Consider the following 17,876-nt stretch of genomic DNA (forward strand, 5'->3'; position numbering starts at 1 on the left):
CAGCCAAAACCTTGGAGCTGCCACCTCCAAGGCCTGTCTCCTACTGCTCTAAAACTTACCAAACACACAATTGGAGAACCTCCCTCCCAAACAGTTCTCTGCTGCTTTATAAAGCCTGCAGGCTGCTTATAAGCCAATGAGAAGTGCACACATAATACACCTAGCTTGCAGTGATAATCAAGCAAAAGCTGAGCAAGTCAGCCAATTAGTAGGAGAGGGCTTCAGTTGCATATAGACAATGGCTATATGACCAGCAGGGGGCACCAGCGTGCAGGATATTCCCTCTCATCTGCCCCCCTCCTAACTAAACTGCATGGGATACTACAATAATTAAAAACAATGGTGCATGAGCCAGCCTGGGGCCCCGGGAACTCTCACTGCCCGGGGCCCCAGAACCAGCATCTAACACCATATGTGAGCGCAGCCAAAACCTTGGAGCTGCCACCTCCAAGGTCTGTCTCCTACTGCTCTAAAACTTACCAAACACACAATTGGAGAACCTCCCTCCCAAACAGTTCTCTGCTGCTTTATAAAGCCTGCAGGCTGCTTATAAGCCAATGAGAAGTGCACACATAATACACCTAGCTTGCAGTGATAATCAAGCAAAAGCTGAGCAAGTCAGCCAATTAGTAGGAGAGGGCTTCAGTTGCATATAGACAATGGCTATATGACCAGCAGGGGGCACCAGCGTGCAGGATATTCCCTCTCATCTGCCCCCCTCCTAACTAAACTGCATGGGATACTACAATAATTAAAAACAATGGTGCATGAGCCAGCCTGGGGCCCCGGGAACTCTCATTGCCCGGGGCCCCAGAACCAGCATCTAACACCATATGTGAGCGCAGCCAAAACCTTGGAGCTGCCACCTCCAAGGCCTGTCTCCTACTGCTCTAAAACTTACCAAACACACAATTGGAGAACCTCCTTCCCAAACAGTTCTCTGCTGTTCCCGGGGCCCCAGGCTGGCTCATGCACCATTGTTTTTAATTATTGTAGTATCCCATGCAGTTTAGTTAGGAGGGGGGCAGATGAGAGGGAATATCCTGCACGCTGGTGCCCCCTGCTGGTCATATAGCCATTGTCTATATGCAACTGAAGCCCTCTCCTACTAATTGGCTGACTTGCTCAGCTTTTGCTTGATTATCACTGCAAGCTAGGTGTATTATGTGTGCACTTCTCATTGGCTTATAAGCAGCCTGCAGGCTTTATAAAGCAGCAGAGAACTGTTTGGGAGGGAGGTTCTCCAATTGTGTGTTTGGTAAGTTTTAGAGCAGTAGGAGACAGGCCTTGGAGGTGGCAGCTCCAAGGTTTTGGCTGCGCTCACATATGGTGTTAGATGCTGGTTCTGGGGCCCCGGGCAGTGAGAGTTCCCGGGGCCCCAGGCTGGCTCATGCACCATTGTTTTTAATTATTGTAGTATCCCATGCAGTTTAGTTAGGAGGGGGGCAGATGAGAGGGAATATCCTGCACGCTGGTGCCCCCTGCTGGTCATATAGCCATTGTCTATATGCAACTGAAGCCCTCTCCTACTAATTGGCTGACTTGCTCAGCTTTTGCTTGATTATCACTGCAAGCTAGGTGTATTATGTGTGCACTTCTCATTGGCTTATAAGCAGCCTGCAGGCTTTATAAAGCAGCAGAGAACTGTTTGGGAGGGAGGTTCTCCAATTGTGTGTTTGGTCAGCCTCTGATACTATACTGTGCCCCCCCAGCCCCCCCTGCCTTCTGCTGTCCCTCATAAATAAAATCGCCGTACTAGCAACATGCAGCGTGTCGCTAGCAGGCTGTTTACCCGCCTGCGTCCCTTCCCTCCAATCAGCGGGGAGGGAAAGGACGCAGGCAGGGAGCGGCGCTATAGAGGAGGTGGGGAGCGGCGGTGACAAACACTCAGAGGTAAACAGCTTGCTAGCGGCACGCTGCATGTTGCAAATCTGGCGGTTTTATTTACGGGGGGCAGCAGAGTGCTGGGGGGGCACAGTATAGTAACACAGGGTGTCATTGTATGCAGAACCAGCCCCTGTGTCCTAATGGCATTCTTAAAACCCACCTCGGGCTCTCTTTAAACAATGATGTCATGCACTCTCCATGGTGCTGATTCTGTGTTTTTAGGAATCCCAGGCTGTAAACTAAACAAAGCTTGTCATAAAAGTCATGCGTTTGAGAGACATAACAGGCTTCTGTATAAATATGTCCTTGTATACGACAAGCTTGCAATGTGTCAATCTTACCTTGAAGGCTGAGTAACTCAACCACCGATATTTGTATTTCAGGGGAAGACACGAAAGTGGACAGTTATGGGGCTTTAGTAACAAGGGCTCAATCTATGCCAAGGTATGTCAGTGATTTCCATCAAGCTCACCTGAGGAACAGATCATTACTGCTGTGTTTGCGATGTATCATTTCCCATGTATTGTGCTGCTTGCAGATGTAGGTGTTTCCAATTCTCATTGCAAATTGTTACTTTGCATTGTCTCCAAGTGCCAAACAAGTCTATTAGATGAGTCCAAGGGTCTCATGAAGAGAAAGCATGAATAAAGCCTAGGCAGAATTACTGGTAATGTCAACACTGTGGCACAACTTAAAGTGAACCTGAACTGAGTGAAATTATTTAAACTAAACACATGATGTACCTGCAAATGAATATTACATAATTACATCCCCCTCAGTTCTTCTTAGAAGCTCACTATTTTCTTCTAACAATAATTTCTTTCAGTTCTGGCAAGGTTTTGTGAGAACTGAAATATAACAGTTGCTGTCAGTTATTTATCAGTTTCTGTCAGTTACAACCGAAAGGACAACTGATGTGCAAGGTAATGTCCATGTTGCCCTATGGCTCAAATGGGTAATATTACAGTTTTAGGCCTCTTGCACACTACAAGCAATTCCGATTCAGATTCCGCTTTTTAATCTGATTTACATCCGATTCAGATTCAGATTTGCAGTGTGCAGGGAGCAAACTGCAAATCTGAATCTGAATCAAATGTAAAAACTGATTAAAAAGCGGACTCTGAATCGGAATCGCTTGCAGTGTGCAAGAGGCCTAACAGTGTGCTTACCTGGAAGCTGTTACGGGGTCGTCACCATTTCTAAAATGTAGGACTGACAATTCCATTGGTCATAGTGGACAAACAGGATGCAGACGAGTAGAAAAAGATTGATAAGTAGACTATGTGGTAGGTAAGTAGATGTGTGTATTGTTATTTTGACTTTTTATTTTCATTTCAGGTTCCTTTTAAAGTGGACCACCAGTTTAAATGTTGTCATTATACAGTGGCGTAGCTAAGGAGCTGTGGGCCCCGATGCAAGTTTTACAATGGGGCCCCCCATGCACTCTATACAGAGCAATTGAAACGGCGCACTAAAAGCTGCCAATGGCAACTACAATGTCAGAGGTGCAAGAAGGGGATGGGAATAGTTTGTTAATGATTACCACTATTCAAAGTATATATATATAAATGATTATTATGAGCACAGGACCAATATAGAGCTAATACTGTAGTTGAGGGAGGGCCATTCGGGGCCCCTCTGGCCCAAGGGCCCCGATGCGGTCGCTACCGCTGCACCCCCTATTGCTACGCCCCTGTCATTATATAGTTAGTGAGAAAGGCTTAGGACCTGTTTCCACTACACGCAGAATGGATGCAGAAAAACTGACCCCAATGAATGCCTATGGGAAAATCTGCATCAGAAAATTTGCATTTAGTGGAAACAGGCCCATAGGCTTTCATTGGAGTCAGTTTTTCTGCATCCATTCTGCATCCAATCTGCGTGTAGTGGAAACAGGCCCTTAACCTCCTTAGCAGTAACCCCGTGTGTGACACGGGGTAAGCTGCCGGAGGGTGCCGCTAAGGCCCTGCTGGGCCGATGTACATAATTTTTTTTTTGCTGGATGCAGCTAGCACTTTGCTAGCTCCGCCAGCACACTGATCACCGCCACCCTGCTCCCGATCGCCGCTATCCGTTGCGGCGCGCATCCCCCCGACCCCGTGCGCTGCCTGGCCAATCAGTGCCAGGCAGCGCCGAGGGGTGGATCGGGGCTCCCAATGACGTCACAACGTCGCTGACGTCGGTGACGTCATCCCGCCCCGTCGCCATGGCGATGGGGGAAGCCCTCCAGGAAATCCCGTTCTTTGAACGGGATTTCCTGATCGGAGATCGCCGAAGGCGATCGAAGCGGGCGGGGGGATGCCGCTGAGCAGCGGCTATCATGTAGCGAGCCCTGGGCTCGCTACATGATTTAAAAAAAAAAAAACAACTGCTGTGCTGCCTCCTGGTGGAATGTTTCATACCGCCAGGAGGGTTAAAGGAAACCAGAGCTGAATAAAAGAAAAAGTTTTATACATACCTGGGGCTTTCTCCAGCCCCATCCGCTCGGATCGCTCCCACATCACCGTCCTCCGCTGTCTGCAGCTCCGGTACTGGGTCCCGTCACTTCTGTCAGTAGCGGCCAGTCTGACATAAGAGAAGTGCGCTCTGTGCGTATCTCTCCAGCAGCCGCTGGAGAGATAAGTAGAGGGCGTACTTCTTCTGCGTAGACTGGCCCCAACTGGCTGAAGTGACGGGACCCGGTATCGGAGCTGCAGACAGCGGAGGACGGTGGTGTGGGAGCGATCTGAGCGGATGGGGCTGGAGAAAGCACCAGGTATGTACCGTATAAAACTTTTTCTTTTATTCAGCTCTGATACATTTTAAAACCTTTGCTACATTATTACTGTTGTCTGGTTCCTGATTGGTGAAATTCCTACCCATTTCCTGTCTGAGTTATATGGTGATTGAAAAGAGCAGGCTAGACTCCCTTTGGTACTATTTTCTTTGGTTATACTTTACTGTTAAAGATTTTCCCTCGTGAACATGAAACTTCCTTTATCTTTAACAAAGTTCTAAGATACTTCCTATTTGCTCTCTCAACTATTTTATAATACTCCTCTTCATTAGAAAGCTGATTAGACAAACGCAATGACTTTTCTCAGTCAAATTTCAGGACTCATATTTTTCACGGACTCTCTAAAGGTGCGTACACACGCACTACTAAAGAGAACGACTGGTCCGTCAGACCCTCCCGCTGAGCGGATCGTTCAGAAACAGCCTTATCAGTCTGCAGACAGACTGTACACACGCACTACTGTCGGGAGAACGACCGCCCAGCGGTAGGGTCTGACGGACCCCGTCGTTCTCTTTAGTAGTGTGTGTGTACGCACCTTTAGCATGAAACATGTTAGAGTCTGACAAACTCAGACTGAAGAAGTTCTTTTTCGCATCTACGTATGACTTATCTGACCACTCTAATGATATTATTTGTACAATATGTCATGTTCATCTGTTTATCTTTCAATAAAAACTGAGTTACAAAAAAAGAAAAGAGCAGGCTAGGCAAAGTTTTTCATTCATAGCAATAAAACACTTCTTTTGTATGGAAGAAGATAGCTGAAAATTTGTGTTAAAACTGAGAGAGTTTATCCCTTCCCATCACTTGTCCCTTGTAAAGCCATACCATAAGGGCAGTATTTTATTTAAAAAAAAGATAGAAATACCATTTATTTTACATTAACCTGGTCATTGTGATTGCAAGCTGCAATGGTTTCCCTTAGCTTTCTGGAGGCAGCCATTACAGCGCCCTGCTAGCTTTTGTGGCACATCTTGGATAATTCTTGAATATAATTGTCGATAGGCCGGTCTACAGATAAGCCTGTTGCCTAACATTTCCCTCAAAAACAGGAAAACATGTGAATCTCAGATAAGCATACCCCCCCTAATGTCCCCAAAGCCACCAAGTAGTATGTGCATTGGAAGCATGCCTGTAACCACAGTTACATCTCCTGGCTCCTGCAGCAGTCATTGTGTCTCACCTGCAGCTTTAACCACTTCACCTCTAAGCGTTTTTCCCCTTAAACACCAGAGCAATTTTCACATTTCAGCACTGCATCCACTTATCTGCCAAGAACTTTATCGGTACTTATCACACTGAAATGATCTATATATAGTTGTTTTTCGCCACAAAGTAGGCTTTTTTGGGTGATACCTTTTGCTAAAAATTATTTTATTCTAACTGCATTTTTTATGGAAACTGCATTCCCATTCATTGATCTCCCCTCTAACGATCAGCAGCAAGAACGCGTGCGGGAGTGAGCACAGGAGCAAGCGGTAGTGCGTGGCAGCAGCAGACAAGTATCTACGTCCCTGTGAGCTGTAGTGGTGCTTTGCAGGAAAGTAGATACTCGTCCCGGGGGCCGGGCAGGCAAGTGGTTAAGCTTCCCACGAGAGCACTGGAGCTTCACTGCAGTCACATGACAGTAAGCCCCAGAGCTCTTGCAGGGAGTTCAAAGTGGCAGAGGTGACACGAGATCTGCTGCTGGAGTCAAGAAAGGTAACTATGGCTACAGGCAGGCTTCCGACATATACTCACACATCTGAATCATGGTCATCTTTACTCACGGGTAAGCCAACTTCCAACTCCTTTTTTTTCTTTCTTTTGAGCATCAGCATCAGGCTTTGCCTTTCTGCAGATGGAGTTTTTTGCATCAATATTGCTAAAAAAAGTAGCAATAATATCCAATTTTTGGCCAGAAATGTATGTATAAAAATGTTATCTTTTCTCTGAATATATATTGTATGTGGCTTTGCGGATACTAAATCTCCCTGGGATTGGAATGCTGCTGGGCTTTCATCTTCCTGTGACACCTTCTGGAAGGAAGTGCAGCTGTATTCCCTTAAAACCTCCTTCATGCATTACCTTCTGGTCAGGGTTGCTCGGGTAGTACTTTTTAAAACCCGCCCGGATCCGGATACCCAGATACCCAGATCCGAGTCGGATATCCGGATCCGACCTTGCGGATATCCGAGTGAATTCGGATATCCGACCAAATTACCCGCGGGTACCTGACCTATTCGGGTATCCGGATAGAAAAACCGGAAGTGCCCTTTAAATAGCTTTAAAAAGGGTTTTTAGGGTAAATGATGCATGTAGCATCATGTTTTTTTTAAGGGAAACACTAATTTATTATTTGGTGGACATGAAATGAAAAAAAAAAAAAAGCTGTCAATTAACATCAGGACTAGGTTCCAGACAGCGGTCGTGCAGCCCACATTGTGTCCAAAGTCCAATCGCACAACTGGGACATGACAGTTTTCAGCCCAGACACCTCCAAAAAATGACACCGCAATTGTGTTTTGGGTTGAATACAGGTGGTGGTATCAGCAGCAGTGGCCTGTGGCACCGTGGCGGTGGGAACCAGCGCCAGCTTGCTTCAGCCTCTTGAACTCCTCATGCTTAACAACATGTTTTTTGGCCAGATGGGTGATGAAGCTGGAGGTGCCATACTTGTAGGGGTCACAACCTCTGCTCATCTGTAGTTTGCACACATTGCATATGGCAAACATGCTGTCCAATGAGGGCAGAGTGAAAAACCGCCAGTTTGGGGAGGTGAACATTCCCCTGCGGCCTGAATTATATACTGCGGCTTTTCTCCCTGTGGCGGTTGGGGGTTGAGTGGTGCGGCTGGTGGTAGCAGCAGAAGGTTGTGGTGGGTCCCGCATTCCACGGCCACTGTCTGCAATGCTGATTCTCCGTGCCAAACCCACCAACGCATCCTCCTCCTCAGAGTCAGAGCTGACATCCCTATCCTGTGGATGGTAGTCACGATCCTTCATCCTATCGTCAACATCATAACCCCCCTCCTCAAAACCCAGAACATCCTCCTCAAGCTCCTTGCGCCTAACAGCCCTGAGTTCAATCGTGGCGCCTGGAGTGAAAAGCTCGCTGACTGAGGGTAGGCTGCCCGCTGGGGTCGACACTGACACGGCAGACCTTCTGAGGGTGGCCGTAATGTTGCTCCCTGTCCTCTTGCCCTTGCTGCCCCTCCCCCGGCAGTCGTTGCCAGCAGACATAGTACAACCTATACGCGATGATGATGTGGGGTACTTTTACTTTAATGAAATCGGGGTTGGACTTTAAATCAAATCAGCACGGAATGACAGACCGCAGAGTAGAGGACAGACAGTGCACACTATCTGTCTAACTGTCACACTGACAATGCTCAGCACAGCAGCACTGCAGTAATCTGTAGTAAGCTAACACAGTACTACTCTCTCTAACAACTAACTGCAATACTAACTAACTATATAATACAATACAATAACACAGTAATCCTATTCCCTAACCTATACTGTCCTGCTGGCCTGTACAGCACACACAGACACAGACAGGACCTAAATGAGTGAATGAAATCAAACAATTACACTAGCTAGCTAAAAAAAACAATAGAACAATAGTGTAGTGAAGGTGTTTATCACTCAAAGCTTTAGGTTTATCACTGTATACAGGCAGCACTTGCTAAGCCAACAGCACTGGAGCAAGTCTGTCAATGACCAGCCAGCCAGCCAGCCACACAAGCAAGGACGATCTGTCTCATCATGCCAGCCCTCCTTATTACACAGGGGGGCTAGCCAGGGTTCCCTTCTGTGATTGGGTGCCAGGGCTTCTGCTGGGAGCCCTCTGATTGGCTGGGAGCCCTCTGATTGGCTCAATTACATCATCTCCCTTGTTACAGTACATGGATCCAGATATCCGTCGGATATCCGCGGGTGCCCGTGATCTTGGTCCTAAGTGCCCTACTGTATATATGATTAAGATCATCTAGAAACTATAGGATCCTGCCCTGGTATTGGTCAATCAATTAATATACTTTGTGCAGCTTAGTTTTATATGTTAGTAAAAGTTATGTTTTAATAGTATCCTAATAGAGTTAGCTATGTGTTGATAACATCATTTTGTAAGAAATCAGGCAAGACCATCCCGCTTGATGCCACACAACATCATTTGTAAAGCACGTTCTCCCATAAGTGTACAGCATGTCTCAATTTTCTCAATTATATAATAAGCAAGGTAAGACATTTTAAGCATGCTTAAAGAAAAAATGCACTTACAAATGCAACAGACTAACCGGCAAGCTCATGGCGAACCAGAACTTATTGGAGTGTGTAAGGGGCTACAATGGTCCAAAAAGCCCCCTTACTGAGATGTTATGGAAAACAAAAGTTTGCTTTCTTAAAACAGAAAGAATTTGCTATAATTCAGGTTGGAGTGAGCTTGAGATGTCTCACAGGCACCACTGCTGAATATATGCAAATTAACCATTGTTGCCCTTAGAAGCTAAACACACCTCCAGAACCGCTGGAATGCAATGATGTGTCAGCTTCTTAATTTGTACACAGCCATAATAATCCAACATGCATACAGTCTGTTTCGGATTGGTTGATCCTCATCAGTGCATGGCATGGATTAATTTGGCTGTATGGAGTAGGGCTTGAAACACCCAGAGGTACAGACTAACCACCAAGCTCATGGCAAACCAGAACTCATTGGAGTGTGTAAGGGACTACAAATGCAAGTACACTTATCTATCTGACCCTTAATGCCCTCCCCTTGTCCGAGTACTCCATAATAAGTACCGCCACTCAACTTGTTCCATGGACATTCTGAGTAGTGATGGTCATGTCTAGAAGAACCCATGGAGAAGCATGTGATTTGTTTGATCAACTGATAGATTTGCAAAGCTCTGATTTGCTGTGATCACATCCTGCTTTAGCACATGATCATGGTGAGCGAATCAGAGACTTACATATCTATCACCTGACCAAACTGATCATGTGCTTTTCCATGAGTTCTCCTAGACATGCCCGTCACTAATTCTGAACCAAGTGGTGTGGTTTATCTTCACAGGGATTCCATTTCCCTTCTAAGCCAGAGACAGGGCCTATGCTTTTATGGCGATATTGTCAGTGCCATCCACCTTCCTTTAACCCCCTCGCAGCTTCCATAGGTGGAAAATGACGGATATGTTTGTTCTAAGTGGTTGGTACAGCGGTGGATAACTACTTACATTTGTTCTAAGTACAGTAATGCTGTAATGCAGTAGGGTATGCATACACAAACACTTTCTACTTGCCAGGGATGACAGCTAGAGCATATATGCATTTATCTCAAATCTACAGGGAACCACAGTTATATATTCAATTTATTTCTTCACATTCTGCATGCTTTTAAAACTTCAAGGTCAGTGATATTCAAGTTAATATTGTAAGTGCTAAACCACTGACACTCAAATATGTACTTCCATGTATATTAATGCACTGTTCAATTTTTAGGTGGTCGGACATTAACGAAACTAAACATTTCACAAAACCATTATGCTAACACTCCTGTCTTTTATCAGCTTGACAGACGAAATAATTACAGCCAGAAACAAGGACACATAAGCATGAATAAATGAACCTTTTCTATGACCGGAAGCATTGATGAAAACGGAGATTAATATTCTAGTTTCAATTGATAAAATGTTCTGTTAAGATTAGATGGTTGAAATGCTGTGGAGATTATGGTTGCCCCATTCACAGCTGAGCTAAGGAATCTTTAGGTGCTGAGAATTTGCTGATTCTGGGTTCAGAATGCTCATCTCTGTAGAGCTACTGTGTGCTCATATCAGTTACTCGTCCCCCAATAAACCCTGCTTTAAAGGGAAGTTCCAAGCAAAATAAAAAAATGAGTTTCACTTACCTGGGGCTTCTACCAGCCCCATGCAGCCATCCTGTGCCCTCGTAGTCACTCACTGCTGCTCCAGTCCAGTCCCCCGCTAGCAGCTTGCCGACCTCGGAGGTCGGCGGGCCGCATTGCGACCTTCCCTTTAAGTAGTGTGAAGTGTCTTCTTTTTTTCAGACTGAAAACCTTATTAGCAATACCTTTTAAAGTGATCCACTGCATACCCACGGCAAATTAAGCAATCCTGTCCCCAGAAATGTACCCTTTACTTTCGGTGACCCATTGGGTCACAGAATATGCTACCAGGAAGAGGCAGAGCAGTTTACCGTAGCCCTGCCTCTTTAACACTTAATCACTGCCTATCCCCGCCTCTCTCTCCACCCCCTTTTAATTAGTATGCCGCCCCTAGTGTGCACATACAACCACCCCTTAAACACATATCGGCAGTGGAGCGCTATGACATGCGGCGCACGCGCACAAGAGCGGGACTGCACTGAATGAATGGCTGTGACCCGGAAGCTATTAAGCGGGTCGGCCATCTTTAACCAGGAAGCACTTTTTTCAAAACAGATTTTCAGACAAACGGGATCCAGCGGAGCAGTGGCAACTGGCTCATTTACTTCAGAAAATGAAGTTCTTTACAAACGTGTTAATTTATAACATTCATATTCTCTTCAGATTCTCTTTAACATCATTCCTCACTGTAGAATAATTTGCTTTTGACTTGATGCAAAGATATTGGGGTTAGCTGATGTCCAGGCCTGTTGCACCATATGACTTTTCCTGTCCTTGACTCCATTACTTAGCATAACGCTAATGCCCACCCCCCACCGCTGGACAATTTCTAACCCTAAACTTCTACACTGGTTTGCTAGAGGACCAGGAAAGGAGCCAGCATGGTATTTTAAAATATTATTGTTGCAAAAATTATGGATATGCAATGTGCAAAACTTTTGCTAACAAATGTTACTTTACTAACATGCATAACACATGGAATGTCCCCTACTCTAGGGCTTTAATAAAATACTTTTAAACCTGCTTTTTTTAATTTAACAACTCACTATTAGTATTTTTTTTCTTACTGCTTACACCTTATGGTAAAAAGGTAAGGGATCACAAATTATCCCTTTTTCCTATTTACGTAAGGCATCGTATACATGGACCAATCAACTGCCTGATTATCATCTGACTCTAGTCTGTTGGAGGATAATCAGGCATTTGTATGCGCACAAACGGCTAGATGAGCGACTGGTAACAGGCGGATTGCCCGATCCAACCGTCAGATCTACTCACATGACTGTTGGGCTGATATCGTGCAGTTGGTGTCATTTGAATGACTTGTACTTGTTTTGAATGCAGCCGTATCGTGTAGTCCATCATTTCACTTGCGTGCGCAGTATGTAAATGAGTTGGTCATTTAGTTGTGTGGGCATACAGGTCGTGCAGTTGGTCACATTGTGCAGTTGGTCACGTTGTGCGGTTTATCGTGCGCTTGTTGGACGTGTGTATGCAGCTTTAGTGGTGATGGCTGTCATGGTCACCCACAACAATTTGTATTTAAATGAAACATTTTATTTAGGGAATTTAATCAATCAAACGAAAACTCAAGGTTTGGCAAAGGTATGCCTCTTACTTAAATATTTAGGCGCATATGGGTGTTAGGAGGCATCCATATAGTTTACCCTGCAGCTAACATAGCTGCTTGGTGTTAGCAGCAATCATTCTACTGAATAAATTAGAGCACGCTACTGCAATTTAAAAAATTACATTACTTTTTATTGACATCACTATTCTTATGTTGACAGGCATATCCTTATTTCGTTCTGACCCATCTAGAGGATTTAAACCTTACAGAAAAGGTGTCCCAAGCAGGAGGTCAGCAACCGCTGAGATCAACAGAGGTCAGTTGTGGTATCATTAAAGGGCATTCGAGGTGAAAAAACAAAATGATGAGATAAACAATTACATCTGCATGCTCCTCCTAGAAATGACTTTTTTTTTTTTTTTTTAGCTATCCAAGTTTTATTTTATATTTCAATTTATTATTTAACTTTTGACTATTTCATGGCCTCTTCTCAATGACACATGCATTAAAGTATGTCAGAGCTAAAATCTATGAACTATTGAGCCTTTTTATCTCTTTCCTGCTCTCAGAAGCCATTTACTGCTAGGAAAGTGTTTCATGGTCGTAATTCCTTATCAGTGAGGGTTACACTGTAGTCCGAACCAGTCCCGACCCAGACAGAAACTGTCACTTACATACCTGATTTTTAAACTTTTCAGGCAGAGAAAGAATAAAAGCAACAAAGCATAGTTATTAGTGTGCTTGGCGCTGTACATACACATGTCTTTCTCATCATGTCACATGTAACTTCTGGTATCCTTTAATAGTGATAAGGAGATTAAAAGGGGTGTCACAATGAATCTGGTTGATCTAGAGCAGTGAATGCTCATAGAGGAGCCACCTGATGGTGACACTGCCTCAAGAACAACATTGGACCTCCAACCAGCTTCTGAGGCTGGACTATGGACAGAGCTGGAACCACAGCTTAAACAATGAATAATGTTCTCGCTGATCTGTGTATCATGTATAAAACTATACCAAAAACTAAAGCCTAAGACAGGGAATAAAAGGAAAACCTCTGTATAACATCATTTCAGTCATAGTAAAGCAGTCATATGCCTATATGGATTGATGTGGTCACATGATCTGTGTTACTTTGCTCTATATTTAAGTGTTGCCATCTAGGAAGGGAAACAGACCTGTATCTGTACAGGCCATAAAACTCTTGCATGGCAGAGAAACACTACTGTGTGCATGGAACTGATAAAAAATGGTCAGCGGATCGGTGCTGCAGCACATTTAAACCATGCATCATTTACCTGAGACAATAAAAACTTTAATTCTATGTTTTTAGTTTTAAAACACAAAATAAAACGGTGGTATTCTGAGAAAATACTTTTTTAGGAGTAGGACTATACATATGATTGTTTCTCATCTATGTATTTTGACTCCAGATGTACTTGAACTACTGGTGTTAGAAGTATACAGGTCTGAAAGGTCTGGTACAGATAAAAGTTAACGCATTGGGGATTTTATTCTTTATATAGCACCAATATCTTCTACAGCGCTGTGCAGAGTACATAGTCATGTCACTAACTGTCCCTCAGAGGGGCTCACAATCTAATAATCCCTGCCATAACCATATGTCCATCATAGTCTAGGGCTCATTTTAGATGGAAGACAATTAACTTATCTGGATGTTTTGGGGATTTGGGTGAAACTGGAGAGACACGGGGAGAACATACAAACTCTGTGCAGATAGTGCCCTGGCTGGAATTCGAACTGGGGACCCAGCGCCTCAAGGTGAGAGTGCTATCCAATGCCCATCCTAAGGGATTAAGGTATGCATAATGAAATTATTATTGAACAACCCCCCCCCCCCCCTCCCAAAAAAAACCCAGAAACAGCAACAACAGTAACAACAACAAAACAGATCAGACCCCACCAACAGAGAGCTCTGTTGGTGGGGAGAAAGGGGGGTGTCACTTGTGTGCTTAGTTGTGCGGCCCTGCAGCATGGCCTTAAAGCTGCAGTGGCCAATTTCTCAAAAAAAAGGCCTGGTCTTTAGAGGGGTTTAACACTGCGGTCCTCAAGTGGTTACGTTTATTTCTGATTGGGCTTTAACTTGAAAAAAAGTACACCACAGTCAAACCATATTCACATGCAATAACATGGGTGAGCAGTGTTAAAACACATTCTGCGTTTTATGCAGCGCCCAAAAAATTTCATCACAGCATAAAAAAACTAAAAAAAAGCCAAAATTGAATGTAGTGCTTCCACCTCTATGACATACTCCAAGTAATTGTGATAGCTCACGTTTGAGTGGGATAAGTAATCAAATGTAGCATGACATTGATGCATTTCATGTTTAAGAGTTCTACGAATGATGCCAGTCATTTCAATCAGCAGCTTTCACAAGCGCCGGATGCCCAACCGCTGCCCGCAGGCGGCCCAGGGGAAGCGAGGCAGCTGACAGTGGCGTTGGTGAGGAATCTCGAAGAGAAACATCCCAGGGCCTCAGCTCAAAGGTAAGCCGCTGACAGAACAGATATTTATTGTTCAATGACATTAGATGTTTTCCTTCAGTTTCATGTTACATTGATTCTCCAGATAGTATTGAAATATCTCTAGAGCCCTCTGGCTTGCTAGCTAATATTTTTTATTTTCTTGGCAAAAGGAACGGGGAATACCGCATTTCTATACAATGTTCACTTTGAATCATTTCATTATTTTTTAAGATTTAAAGAGAATGCATGTTGATGGTTTCCTTCTTGTATCTATTAGGCTTTGTGCTAAAACATAGATTGGTTTTAATTTTTTTTTAATCAGAAAAAATATTAAATATTTAGATTAGTTCTAATTTTTTTTTTCAATGAGAAATTACAAATGCTTGTTCCACTGTTTTTGGAGTGCTGCCTTCTTGTCGGTAAATAGAAACTGTCCTAGACTTACGTTGTCGGCATTCCTGAGTCCAGCTCTTCCAAGAGCCGACATGAAGAGCTGACTGGTGACTCTGGCTTTACTCCCTCTATTGACCACCTGTATATTGACCTCTGCTTGTTCTTACTATGCTCTTGTCTTCTCCCTGGTTTAATCGTCTAGTTGTCTGATCTACTGTGTATGACCCCTGGCTAGATCCTAACCTTTAGTTTGCATGTTGCTTGGATTGTTAGCCATCTGACCTCCTGCGATTGTCCGTGGGACTATGTTTCTGTTTGGCTCTCAGGTGCTTCATTGGTTTCTTTGACATTACATTGAGTACTGGGGGTAAATGAAGTCGGGTGACGCTTGTGATGGAGATTGGGGTATAGTATCTGAAAAGAAGCTGGTGGTCACTTGGAATCCTTACAGAAACATTCTTGCTTTACTGCTGTAATGTAAAATATATCAGACAATGTATACTTAACAAGTGATCATAAGTACCAGTCACCCTTCCAGGAGGCTTGACTTATATGATGTTATAGACTAGTTTATAACAGTAGTAGAGTAGGCCTTTTTTCTTCTTAGGACAAACAGATAGAGCTCCAAAAACATTTGATATACACACACACATACACCTCACACCTATGTGTGGTATAGGTCTTCCTCAACATCAGGTCCTCTACCAGAGGCTTGGTTGCTGCATGGGTATGTGGAGTATCTCATCTGTTCCAAGCACTGCCCTCCTCTAGACAGAGAGCAGTTATGTTGTTCTCAGGGCATTTTGGAGCTACTCTGCCATCTTAGGAGTCACAGCTCTGATTGCTGCTATTACCATAGGGTAGGTTTTTTGGCCTTCACTTTCCACATCTTCTCTATTTCCATTTTCAGTTCGTAATTATTCTCCAGCTTCACTTAGTCCTACTTCCTGATGATGCTGTCACTCAGAATTACCACATCTATCACCACTGCTATCTTCTGGTCCTCGTCTACTAGCATGATGTCCAGCTGATTATTCCAGTAGCTATCTTGCCATCTGGATCTGGACATCCCATACAGTGTGATATACAGTGTGATACAGCAGATATCCCTGTACTCAATGTCAGCTACTTGCTTGTACCATTCAGTGTATGCTATAGCTATCTGCATCTTACATTTTGCCACCATGCGCTGGAATGTCTCTGATGTCTCTTTGCTCAGCTTGCATCTTGGGTCATGCCTAGTGTGGTAGATCCATTCTTCTGTGGGTCTGGTACTTAGTGCCAGTTCATGTGCTGCTGTGATCGGTCTCTATGCTGCATTTGATTCCAGTGCTTTCAAGCTATTTCCCAGATATATAACAATGGTACATCCCATGCAGTGTCCTTTCTTGCCATGGCACTTTCTCTTCTTGGTCTTCCATGTTTCAGCACCTCATATTTGGGTTCCATCTTACTGAACTCCAGGATGATCTGGATTTCACCCAGGACCAGGACAGTGGATTTAACACTTATTATAGCCTACCTGCCCATTTTCTGACTTGTCTATAGTCTCTAGGTGTTAGAATTGGGGCTGAAACCAGTGTACATTGTGAAGAGCTTATGTGTCTTCACATAAGTGTAGCCATCCTGCAAACATGGCTATTCAGTACCTGTACAAAGTATATGCTCCGTGTAATCATATCTGGGATGTGTGGTTCTATGAAATCAGCTCTGAAACAGTTAATTGCTAAATAGTTTGCATAGTTTGCAGTTTTCCCTCCTACATGTAGGTGGAGAATTCCTCTCGCCAATAGGAGAGCAGCTTTTATACTACATACATTAATAAAAGGTTTTGATATTTTTGCATTAAGTTAATGTGTTTGTGATTAGTGTTGGGCGAACATCTAGATGTTCGGGTTCGGGCCGAACAGGCCGAACATGGCCGCGATGTTCGGGTGTTCGAGCCGAACTCCGAACATAATGGAAGTCAATGGGGACCCGAACTTTTGTGCTTTGTAAAGCCTCCTTACATGCTACATACCCCAAATTTACAGGGTATGTGCACCTTGGGAGTGGGTACAAGAGGAAAAAAATTTAGCAAAAAGAGCTTATAGTTTTTGAGAAAATCGATTTTAAAGTTTCAAAGGGAAAACTGTCTTTTAAATGCGGGAAATGTCTGTTTTCTTTGCACAGGTAACATGCTTTTTGTCGGCATGCAGTCATAAATGTAATACATATAAGAGGTTCCAGGAAAAGGGACCGGTAACGCTAACCCAGCAGCAGCACACGTGATGGAACAGGAGGAGGGTGGCGCAGGAGGAGAAGGCCACGCTTTGAGACACAACAACCCAGGCCTTGCATGAGGACAAGAAGCGTGCGGATAGCAATTTGCATTTTGTCGCCATGCAGTCATAAATGTAATACAGATGAGAGGTTCAATAAACAGGGACCGGAAACGCTAACCCATCACAGATGTTCATTGTTCATGTTACTTGGTTGGGGTCCGGGAGTGTTGCGTAGTCGTTTCCAATCCAGGATTGATTCATTTTAATTTGAGTCAGACGGTCTGCATTTTCTGTGGAGAGGCGGATACGCCGCCGATCTGTGACGATGCCTCCGGCAGCACTGAAACAGCGTTCCGACATAACGCTGGCTGCCGGGCAAGCCAGCACCTCTATTGCATACATTGCCAGTTTGTGCCAGGTGTCTAGCTTCGATACCCAATAGTTGAAGGGTGCAGATGGATTGTTCAACACAGCTACGCCATCTGACATGTAGTCCTTGACCATCTTCTCCAGGCGATCGGTGTTGGAGGTGGATCTGCACGCTTGCTGTTCTGTGTGCTGCTGCATGGGTGTCAGAAAATTTTCCCACTCCAAGGACACTGCCGATACCATTC

General features: G+C 44.3%; 1 protein-coding gene and 1 long non-coding RNA gene across 8 annotated transcripts in view; one reads left to right on the forward strand and one right to left on the reverse strand.

Moving 5' to 3' along the window:
• The window catches only part of DCDC1 (doublecortin domain containing 1), a 751,262-nt gene that overhangs the window by 543,195 nt on the left and 190,191 nt on the right, over positions 1-17,876 (forward strand). For 5 of the 6 annotated variants that reach the window (XM_068260478.1, XM_068260480.1, XM_068260481.1 and 2 more), the window contains 3 exons: positions 2,271-2,331; positions 12,340-12,435; positions 14,505-14,626. In XM_068260478.1, coding sequence (XP_068116579.1) covers positions 2,271-2,331; positions 12,340-12,435; positions 14,505-14,626 — 279 coding nt within the window. The remainder of the gene's footprint in view (positions 1-2,270; positions 2,332-12,339; positions 12,436-14,504; positions 14,627-17,876) is intronic. The other variant, XM_068260479.1, reaches the window with a different exon arrangement.
• LOC137538369 (uncharacterized) overlaps positions 1-17,876 on the reverse strand; it is an 83,358-nt gene that overhangs the window by 50,581 nt on the left and 14,901 nt on the right. The gene's annotated exons all lie outside the window — the stretch shown is intronic.

This window comes from Hyperolius riggenbachi, chromosome 11, assembly GCF_040937935.1.
Source record: "Hyperolius riggenbachi isolate aHypRig1 chromosome 11, aHypRig1.pri, whole genome shotgun sequence".
In the NCBI taxonomy this organism is placed as follows: domain Eukaryota; kingdom Metazoa; phylum Chordata; class Amphibia; order Anura; family Hyperoliidae; genus Hyperolius; species Hyperolius riggenbachi.